General features: G+C 36.9%; 1 protein-coding gene across 1 annotated transcript; it reads right to left on the minus strand.

Moving 5' to 3' along the window:
• Positions 1-5,905: 5,905 nt before the first annotated feature.
• On the minus strand, positions 5,906-11,014 carry LOC113330796 (leucine aminopeptidase 1-like). The gene is made up of 10 exons (XM_026577611.1): positions 10,731-11,014; positions 9,382-9,790; positions 9,086-9,280; positions 8,564-8,789; positions 8,139-8,265; positions 7,939-8,034; positions 7,275-7,352; positions 6,891-6,951; positions 6,473-6,660; positions 5,906-6,248 (listed from the first exon to the last, which is right to left on the minus strand). Exons 1-10 carry the CDS (start codon positions 10,953-10,955, stop codon positions 6,120-6,122), a joined length of 1,734 nt encoding a protein of 577 aa, XP_026433396.1. The 5' UTR covers positions 10,956-11,014; the 3' UTR covers positions 5,906-6,119.
• Positions 11,015-11,406: the final 392 nt, after the last annotated feature.

The following is an 11,406-nucleotide window of genomic DNA, read 5'->3' on the forward strand; positions in this document are numbered from 1 at the left end:
AAAAAAAAAAAAAAAAAAAAAAAAAAATGCTAACTAAACACAGGTCCCCGGCAGCGGCGCCAAAAATTTGATGTATTTTCAAATGATGTTTGTAGTTGTAGTGGTAAACAGGTTCTTTTCAGACTTGTGAAGGTAACAAAATTTCTAGATTTAAATAAAATTTAGGAAAAATAGCAAACTGAAGTAAAATTTTATGGAGAAATAGGGGTTAAGATTCCACCAATCAACAATACTTATGTGATCTAATATTTTTTTACTATGCAATTTAAATAATTGGGTTGATTCTAAATATTTCCAAGAGCAGATTTTCCAAAATATCAAATATTAATCACAAGTATAATGCATCAAAAGTCTAAAACTAAGCATGCATTATCAAGGGAAAACACAGTTGATTAATAAAAACCATTTAAATCATTTTTATCAATGCAATTAATCATATAAAAATATTGCATAAATTAAAATAGAGATTACCACATAATTATTGTGAGAATGGCTTCCTCTGTCACCCCTGGGATTGGGTTTAGCTCCTCATCTCAAAAACACACTCACAAGATGTATTCATGGCTAAATAAGTGTTTTTATTGATGAAAATAATTGATAATTGAAGTTTGTAACGCTGTTATACTGTTGCAGCGTCACTGTTACAAAGGGGTAGTGCTGAAAATAATCGATACAACACAAGTGCTGTATAACAACGACACAGAGAGTTCGTTGTTTGCACTGTTGAAGAACGACACTTCGGTACTGCTGTAATGAAGAACACGGGATACTGCTGTTTAAGACTGTTAAAGAACGACTGACTCTGAGAGTCTGTTCTTCGTGTTTTTGAAGGTCTTCAATGGCTGGCAGCAGCAGCAACAAAATCTCTCTGTAACTCGATTCTCTCGTCTCTCCTGACCTCTAAACTCTCTCCAAAACTTTTCTAAAACTTTCCTACCCTTCTATGACTTGAACCAACTCTTATATAGTCTTTTAATCCCCAAAAATCTCTACTGAATCCGACTTTTTCTTCTCTGCGCTGTTGAGAGAATATCTCTCTCTGATCTCCCTGTACGCGTTTATGAGCTATTCTATTGCCCCAAAACTCTCCCAAGACTTGAACAGGACCAAGTAGAGTTTTCTTTAGCGTAAAACTCTCCCAAAATCTCCTCAAAAAAAATCTTTGAAACGTAAACAGAACCATACGTGTCCTATTTGGACTCTGATTTCTTCTCCCGGCTATTCCAGCCCAATGTGATCGATCAAAACACATGTACCAGCTCTGTTTAGTCCATTCACATCCAGCCCAACTGATTTTGGGGGTTGAATCTCTTTAGAAACCGTCCATTAATCGAATCCAACTCTGCCAGTAAACATGCATGAAGTTTCCCGCCAAAACATTAATTCGAAAAGGTGAAGAAATGTGATCTCCCCCTATCCAGTTCTGGTGGCCCTTTAGCAGCTGCCTGGAAATGGGTCACCCCTTAGTAATTAGGTTACCCCTTATCCAAAATCAAGGGTCCGTATAGCAAGTGTCCTCTGGGGCATTTTCCGCACTTTTTTCGGGGTTCCTCCGGGATATTTCTGGGATACTTCCGGTACACTTCTGAGGCGCTTCCGGTACGTTATCAACGGAGGTCCAAATGCCACATTTTTAGCCAAATTCGCCGCAAGAGATTATTTTCCAAAAACACCTACAAATACATAAAATAACCAAATAAGTACAATATCGAGTACTAACAATATATACAAATGAGCTATATTATACACATAAATGCGTCTATCAGCTACTACCTGTAAAGCCATTTTCGCTTCTAATTGACTTGCTGATAATTGTTATTTTCGCTTCTTAACGCCAATATCCAGCAATTCTACTGCAGATTCCATATTAATTGGGAATCAATATGAAGAGTACAAAAGAGTAATAAAATTATTAGAAACGCAAGGTAGTTATCTCCTAATCAGACTTTACTCCAAAATGTATACAGACAAACTAAAACCTAGAAAAAATAGGTGACAGATAAAGAACTGCCATGTTTAATTCCCCTTAACAAAGTAATGGTAGACATCAATGGTGTTTGTCTGCAAGTACTTCATAAGAACCAAAAACTAAAATGCTTACCTATTTAAGAACTTTTCATCTGTAATCATGCTTGTTGAACAACTACTTGACATTGAATACAACACCTTATAAACCTAGAAAAAACAAATCATCAAAATCTTACAACGAATTGAAGCTCAAAATCTGGTCGACCAATCCCTGACATTTCCTGCTGATGAATCTGAACCAACTTATTATTCAAAATTAGGCAATAATGTAAAACAAAATTGATTTTAATTGACGATGAAAATTAGGATTTTAATAAGGGATAATAACATACCTCTAAATCTTTGTTGATTATATGTTTAATGAATGAAATTGTTCCATGTTTAATGAATGAAATTGTTCCATGTGGGACTATCTTTAGATACCCCATGTGTGACTCACATGTGTGTATTGAGCCACACAACTCCAACAAAATCCTTTACTTTTCACACGCACGCATTACCGAAAATTTACTGAACGTGAGTCTTTCCCAGCCGTGACTCTTTCATATCCGTGAGTCTTTCGTAGCCGTCCATGCAAAAACTCCATCCGGAGATTCCCGACCTTCAAATGATGGCCCCCATTCAACATCGTTCGTCTGATAGCCCTGGCTATCATGAACACAAAGCTCATACCTTTTCATAACAATGATATTGCAACTTGATTGAATTACTATCACATAAACATGAAGATATTTTGAAAACTTGATTGAAAACCTAAAATACTTCATGCACTAATTTATTTGCTGCCATAACTAATTTTAGCTTCAATTCTGATCCATGGTTGTATTTGTCAATTTCTTTTGAAATTATTCTCCCACGTAAAAGAAGCGGAAACATGGCAATATAGTATACTGCGTCTCTGTTTGATGCAAACTAATCTTTGATGTTGAAAGATCGCATTGGCGGTTTAAGATGTGATAAGCAGAATATATGTTATGCAAGAGACACATCAAAAGTTTAACCTAAAGACATCCTTTCAGGAATTTGAATAGTCGGTCAGTGGGACTTAGTACGTCAACTATGAAAGACACGGTAACCCCTGATGAGTATCTGACTCAAAATTTCTTAGATACTACACGAAGTCTCGAAAAGGACCATGTAGATTTGCACTGCCTAAAGTAAGAGTATGTTCATAGGTAGATTCCCCCTTAATGTTCAAGTAAATGGCATTCATATTCTTTTCATTACTGCCCAATTTCGGAGCTCATAAGACAAACAATTACTCCAGAAGAGTTTAATCAGACAAAAGACAAGTCATATTAAAATTCCTTCAGTGGTATCCGACAATGCCTCGAGGAACAGACCCTGAGAAAGTCGGGCAATTATTGGTGCTTCAGTGAATGGAAACCAGGTCTCTAGCTCCAGACTGCGCAAAAGTCCAAGACTTAACAGGCTCAACGTTCAGAATCAATGCAAACAGAAAATGAAAAAAGTCAGTTGTCCTTCTGTTTTTAGATTTTTTCCCGCATATTTATGTACTTATGTAAGAAAAACTAAACAAATATACATATTCTTCGCAACTATATACATAGCAGCAAAGGGAGAACATAATATACATAGCAGCAAAGGGAGAACATACCAATGTTGGGCTAATTTGAGATGCAAAATCTTCAATTTTCATATATATATATATATATATATATTTTTTTTTTATTGATGTTTCCATCTTCAACTGCCAGTGCCAAAGTATAATATGTTGAGAGTCACGATCAGGTGCAATGGTGCAGTTTTTTGTAGAAAGTCCCCTGTAAAAGACATGGCATCTCATGAGTCAAAACCGTCGTCAGTTAGGTCAATGTACCAGCTTAAATTCATGAAATTGTAACCAACTTTTTTTAATAATGACACTATAGGAAATGGTTCTAAGGTGCATATATATTCTTTGGATGATTCATGACAGGGGATCCATCTTTTTTATTTCTTTTGTTGTGCATCTTCTGCCTCAGTAAATTTTTCGCCAATCTCGAGAAGGGTAAATAATGCTGATGCAGAAACAAGATGTGACTTATTTTTGTTGCAATGAAAGGTAAAAATGAAATAATTTGCGGGTTCTGAAACAGAACGGTATTTTGAGGGTTCTAAAACAGAGCGGGACTCGCATCGCACGTCCATTTTTACGAGTGGACTGATTAAGGGAATGCCTGAAATTTAGGGAAACAAATTTGATATTCTATGTGGCCAATATGGGAAGTGCATTGCAGAAAATTTACGCCATTTTCCACGGACGATTTGATGCAGTGATGGAGTTGTGGTCGATGGAGGGAATTTGATTTTATTTATTTATTTTGAAAATGGATTGAAGCTACGGGACATGGAAGTTTGACAATGATAGATAGAGCTTTCCTCTCAGGACTATCATCCCTTTACAGGAATACACGTCCCTTTACCATAAGGAACAAATTTGAACAAGGATCAATAGCCATTAGGAAATCAGTGGGTTTGTACCACTGGTGGATGAGGTGTCTGCTCAATGGATTTAGAGAACAAACCGCTTCCACATCCCGTGCCACAACTAGTTCAAAGAAAGTGTTGCTAAGAAAAATTAATCCTTCATAGTTGCCAAAATCATTCCTCATTCCAAAAAATCAAACACAAAAGAAAAGCAGAAAGCAAGAACAAAATGAATTGATTTAAATCTACAAATAATCCGCCACACTAAACATAGTAAATCAGAGTAATTGTCAAAGAAACACAAACAGGATAAGGTTGCAGAGCTCCTTTCTCATTAAGGGGTATTCTTCCGAGAATTCTTCCCTAGTTTGCGTGGGGCGGGAGAATTTTCGAGAGAAACTCTTCGGGACATAAATCATTTTCGTTCAAAAAGCTTCTGGGCTACGTTTAGAGCTTCTCCAATTGTAAATGTGGATGTTTCCTACGTGTCATCACTTTTAAAACATCCTCTAGGTATAAAATCCTAAATATTTTAGGAGAACATAAATTTTATCTCCAATCCCTAAAGTGTTGTATCCTTCTTTTAATAATATTTTTTATTATTGGATAAAAAATATTACATTAACTAGTTGGAAGCCTAACAAGCTAAACTCCAACAACATACTACTACATTAATTGAACAGGTTGCTGTACTAGCCTATCAGCAAGCCTCATGAATAACCTAGCCAATGGAGTCGAAGTGGATGGGGGCTGAGATTGTGTTACAAGGGGGGCAAACTAACTCTAGCTACCTTCCATGTTAATTTTGGGGGATGAGATTGTGTCACAAGCGGGACAAACTAACTCTACCTTCCATGTCAACTTCTGCAATATTACGCCATTGGGGACTCGAACCTGGGACCTCCTAAAACGCATGAAACATTAGGGAACGGGGATGACCAGCTGAGCTAGGGACCCGTTTTTTGTAGATATATTGGTTAAAATTATTTCCATTTTTGTTTTTAACGATTTTTATTAATAAAAGTGTGACTAGGATGGGAAGACATCCTCTAAGTGAATGTCTAAAACTAGAGGTTCATCTAAAGGATATCTAACTTCTTTTTTTTTGCCACATCATGGGTTGGAGGTGATTTTTTATAAAAAATGGATGTGTATCCTATGTGGTTGAAGACTTTTTTTCTACACACACATTCCATTGAAAAAGCTCTAAGGCGCTAGGTGTGATCCATCTATATGACATCTATTACCACATTATTTTAGAAAATTCTGTGATTAGCACTATTCGATGGACGACACCCGGACCCTTTGGTCAAAATGATAAGCCAATCCGCCTACCCAATGAAAGCGGCTTACTATTTAATAACCAAACTATGTCACCCACGGTCAAATGATCTGATTGATCAGGAGTTACCTAACCATCACTTGGTTTACAACTGAAGCACATGGAAGCAAGTTGACTCTACTCAATAAATTTTGATAACTGAAACTAATTACTCTGCCTCTTTTCTATTTCACAAATTCCACAGCAGTAGGGGAACATTTTCTCCAACCACCAATCATTCATAAACCGTGCAGGCTTTCAAGCTTGCCCAGGGGCTTAATTTAACAAAAAGTAAGAGGTCACACTGTAAATAACACCTATTTCACCTAAACAGGCTAAACTAAGAAGAGTTTTTCACCACCCATTCTACAAGAGTTGAAACACCAAATCCTGTTGCCGCCCGTTTCTTGTCATTCCAAACAGGGCCTGCCATGTCTATGTGCATCCATTGAACCTTCTCATCCACAAACTGTAAAAGGAATTTTTTTGAGTTTATAATAAAATTCTAGAAACCCCAAACACATTTCTTCGAAGTAAGCTCACAGTGTAACACAATCTAATCTATAAAGTTTTCTTTGTAATTCAATTTCGTTCTTATGCTAGTGATCAAGTGGATAATGTCCAAGAGGATGACTCAAAATGAATTATTAAAATAATAACCTACCCACCAAAAAAAAAAAAAGTAATAATAACCTGTTTCAAGAAGAGTGCAGCAGTGATTGAGCCACCTGGACGACTACCAGTATTGACCATATCAGCAACTCCTGATTTCATCGACTCCCAGTAGCTCTCCTCCAAAGGCAATCTCCAAAACTTCTCTCCTGAGATCTCTGATGCTGCTGTAACCTCCTTAGCTAAATCATCACTCGGAGTGAAGATTCCTAAATAAGAAGATTTTTCAAAATATAGTCAGTAAAAGAAATTAGCTTAAACCCCACCCAAAAAAAGGGAGAAAAGAAAAGCTCTTCCTGGAACTAACTGATTAGTTGCAGAAACACAGCTTCAAGCATACAAAATGCTTTTGTTGGTTCTACCAGTAGAATTTATAATAGCAAGACATTAAAGTGATGTGGTACAAAGCGTTGCTAAATATGTTAAGAACGGAATCTACCTGCAACAGAGGGTCCAAGAGCCACAACACAAGCCCCGGTCAATGTTGCCACATCAACGACCTACAGATATAGTTGTCAGTAGGGGGTTAGAAATAATCAAAATGTTGATAGAAGAACCAGATCCAAGTATTTAGTATACTAAAGCCCTTTCTTAGATTGAAGACATAATACGTGCAACACGTAAAGTTAGTGTTGAACTTATGGTCTTCACCTAACATTGTAACCTATCTCGAAAGAGTAGGGCTCTTTAGAGGATGGAGTTTCTCTAACGAAGGCTGCACTTGTTCGTAACTCGGTGAAATTAAAGAGCTCTGTTTGAATAAGTACGCTATTTTTTTTCTTCCTTCTTTTAAGAATTTGTTTGAAGTTTCACTCGTGTGTACCTTATCGACACCTTGGTTGCAAGCATATACCAAAGCATCTGCTAGTGTAAGTCTGCCTTCAGCATCCGTATTGTTTACCTGCAAAATAGACAGAATCCCGTGTCAACAAAGTTTTAAAATGCTAATCTGCAGGTTCAAAGAAAATAATCAAGATCCTCGAGACGGCAAAGCAAAGCCCTGAATCCCAAATTTCACTCATCAAAAAGTAATGCCAAACACAATTAAGGAGCTAGAAATTCCTTAAATCAAGTAGTAGGCATTTACCACAAGCCAGCTACTGATGACTGATTAATTTTTGTGTTTACTAGTCACATGTTAAAGAAAAAATAGGAACATAAAAGCAACTCAGTTCCATTTGGCCAGCTTAACCATCTGATTCAAATGCAATGGCACTATTTTCTTCTGGCTGCAGCAAGACTGAAACAATCTAGCCAGCTAGCCAAACCAGGTAAAATTTACAGCTGATATTATAACCAAATAATTGTTTTTGGATATCATGTTTCAACAACAAACTAACACTATCAACATACAAATTGATAAATGGAGCAGATGGTACTACCCTGAGGCTATGAAAAGAAACTAAAGAGTGTGGAGTGCATCATGACACCAAACCTATAAAACCCATCAGTTAACTTGAATTATAATGAAAAGACAAGGTAGGTACCTCAATTGTCTTTCCATTGGAAGCAGTGACAATGTCTCCTGGTCTCATGCCAGTGCCACTAATCATATTTTCACAAGCAGCAACAATGAAGTGAACCTGGAAATTCAAATACTAGCTATGTTAACCAGAGCACTTCAACCTCATCCATTATACTCCATCCTGCAAGCAACCAGAAAGAATAACAAGAAAATATATCTTGCCTCTACTCCTAGAGGTTTGATTTGACCAATGGCTTTTGCTGCGCCTAGAACTGCAGCAGAGCCTCCCATGTCAAACTTCATGAGTTCAATCGAACAGCCTGGCCCTGTCTTGATATTGTAACCACCACTAGAAAACAAAAACAAAAGGTTGAACAATCAAAATACAATAGTGAACAATAGAAATTACAAGTACTTTTAAATCTTCAAATTGACAGGATTATTTAATAAGAAAACTATGTTAGCGGTACTCCCATTAAAAACCAGCTAGTATACCTATTACGGGCTTATAACTTAAAGTAGTCCATTAACCCTTAAACTTCTCTAGTGCTAAGTAATTCAGAATCATGTTATTAATTCCTTGCTTGTTAATTCACGTGGTTGGAAAAACTACAGCACAGATAGCATTTTTTTAAGGAGAACAATACCTGTCAAATGTCAATCCTTTCCCAACTAAAGCCAGTTTGGTTTTGACAGTCCCACTAGGAGGTTTGTAGCATAAATGGATAAAATGAGGAGGATTTGCAGAAGCGGCAGCAACAGCCAAATACGAACCCATTTTCAATTCTTTGCATTGTTCAGCATCCAAAATGCTAGCAGTAAAAACATCGCTATACATGGAAGCAACTTTTGAAGCCTCTTCTGCTAGTACACCTGTGTTACAAAATTCAGACGAACAAAAGTAACTCACTAATTTGCTCCTCCAAACATCAGCACAAACAAAGGCAAAGGGCGGTACTTTAAAAGCTGAAAGTAAGATGAAGTATTAACCAAACAAAAAATTAAAAATGCATGGGAGAGTTGGTGGGCTCTGTGTGAATTATTTTTCAGACATTCATAGGAATAGGTTAATTAAATGTGATGCAGACTGGTGCATATCTTGTGCAAAAGAAAACAATAATAATCAAGTAATTCAAAATCATGTAACAGAACCGACAATTCTTACGAACCAGGGGTGAGCACATTTGCTGGTGCATTAACTAGTTCTCGCCCAAAAATAACCCCTGAGCAAACATCACTAGCATATTTGAGCTTGTTTTCAAGTTCAGGTCCAACACCAAGACCAATAATATCTACGGACTTAAGCAATGGCTTCTTTGAATCTGACTTAAACCTATTATCTTCATAAACACCTAACACGGCTCCTGAAACAATAAAAACATCCACAATAATCACTAGCTATGTGTGAAAAGTGAAAAGGAGCGCACCAAAGATAGTTCCAAACTTTGCGCTGACAATAACATACCAGATGCTATTGCTGAAGCGGTGTTAACCTTTGAGAGACCCTCAGAAGAAGCAAGTGCAATAGCGACATTACTTGCTTGAGAAGCCTTTGCTGTAGCTGCAACAGCCTCGCCTAAGCTTTTGTAAGCCGCTATAGAAGATGTGGCGGATTGCCCAAGACCGATCAAACCAACCCTTTTTGAACCCAAACCAGGAAGCCTGAGCACTGTAGATTGCCCAGCCTTCCCCGTGAAATCCTCTTCTGCCGATGCTTCAGCTAAAAGACCACCCAATTGGGTATCTAGCTTTCTCAAGATCAAGTTAACAAATTTAGAGTTCTCATCCTTGGTCATGTCTTTTTCTGTGACACCCACAGCAAGTATGTCTCCTTTCCATTCCACCAAATCAATATCTTTCGCAGTAAAAGCTATCTGTAGTCAAATTTGGATTTTAAGAAACATTTAAGCGTGCATTAAGAACAAAAATTGAACATAAAACCACAACAAAAAAGAGAAAAAAATATTAACATTAATGCGGAATTGTTAAATCCAACATTGTCCAAATATGTATAAGATTGGTTGTCCACATAAGAGTTCATGTACAATCTATATTGCCGTTCCTTCAAAAAGATGCAATTAAGTCCACCCCATTTCTTGTTTCTTCGTTTTTCCTTGACCCAAATGCAAAGAAATTATTACTTTTTTCTCTTTTTTTTTTTTTTTTTGAAGCATGAAAGGGTTACTTAATCCAATGGCAAAATGGGATATACAGTCTTTGGTTTCGGAAGCATGCAACATGTTATCAACTTCTTCTTCTTTTTTCCGTTCGTAGCTCTTGCTACAAGAAAGTTAATGTGGGGTGGCCCACACTTATTAGTTACAAGATTGTATATTTGTTTGTGGCTACCACACTGGCTTAATTCGATCCAACTTTGATAGTAAGAAAGTTAATCTATGATCTAGAGACAGACAGCGAGATAGAGAATAGAATATCAATTCGAATCAACAAAACCGGAAACAATCATACAACAATCAAGATTTACAAAACTAATCTGTACAGAACTCAACCATGATGAATATATCCACATAAATTCACAATGACACCTAACCCAACATCTTGCTCCTTTCATCCGAAGTATAAACAATAAAAATAGTATTGACAGCAAACTCGTACGCATACCAAATCGAGATTCTCTTTTGGGAATTTTTACAAACACATGATCTTCAGTTTTATCATAATAAGATCCAAAGAAAGAAAAGGCCACAAAAAATAATAAAAAATTATCCAAAATAATAATCAACAATCTATTAAAAAAGTATCTGATAGAAAAGCATCCACAGAAAATATGTATAGAGAATTAGAGATACAGACATTAGGAAAGTCGATAGTTGCAGGTTTAGTGAGGCCAAGAGTGGCCTGAGTGAGAGTGTGGGCCATACGCAATCTACGAGGATGCGGATGAGAATGAGAAGACAGAGGGAAAGAAGAGGAACGAGAGAAACGCAAGATTTGGGGGAAAGGACGTAACCTAGTGAGGAGGATAGAAGAGGTTGGGGAGTTGAACAAGAGGGAAGTGGCAGCAACAACTACGGCCATTTCCTTCGTTAGGAGACGTCTCTATATTTATTGGTGAGGAGAGATTTAATAGGGTATTATAGAGATTTTTGAAGATATCTGAACCCATACAATAATAATCTACACCATCCATCTTTTATACTTCAAAAATAACATCAACAAAATTTCCTCGATGTAATTACGGAAATGTTTGGTATACCGAAAATCTACGCTACGATCTGCACCTAGATTTTGGTGTGAGAGGATATTTGGTGGTGGACCCCACCTTTAATCCCACCCCTGCAAATCTCTCTCTGCCCTAACATTCTTTGGATTATTTTACGGTGCAAATTTTAGTGCACATCTTCGGTGTGTGTATCATTACCGATATAATTATGGTGTGATGGGTCCTCTAATTATGGTGTGGCGGGCCTATGGATTTAGTTTTTTCTAAGAATTTTGATTCTCATTTTTCCATGATTTAGTTTTTCTC

This window comes from Papaver somniferum, unplaced genomic scaffold, assembly GCF_003573695.1.
Source record: "Papaver somniferum cultivar HN1 unplaced genomic scaffold, ASM357369v1 unplaced-scaffold_119, whole genome shotgun sequence".
In the NCBI taxonomy this organism is placed as follows: Eukaryota; Viridiplantae; Streptophyta; class Magnoliopsida; order Ranunculales; family Papaveraceae; genus Papaver; species Papaver somniferum.

What these genes read in the sequence shown, in the direction of transcription:
- LOC113330796 (XM_026577611.1), bottom strand. Translation starts at nt 10,955, where the DNA reads ATGGCCGTAGTTGTTGCTGCCACTTCCCTCTTGTTCAACTCCCCAACC. An exon ending in TCAAACCTCTAGGAGTAGAG is followed by an intron (nt 8,035 to 8,138) that starts GCAAGATATATT and finishes TTGAATTTCCAG; the next exon opens with GTTCACTTCATTGTTGCTGC. An exon ending in TCTTGGACCCTCTGTTGCAG is followed by an intron (nt 6,661 to 6,890) that starts GTAGATTCCGTT and finishes CTTCTTATTTAG; the next exon opens with GAATCTTCACTCCGAGTGAT.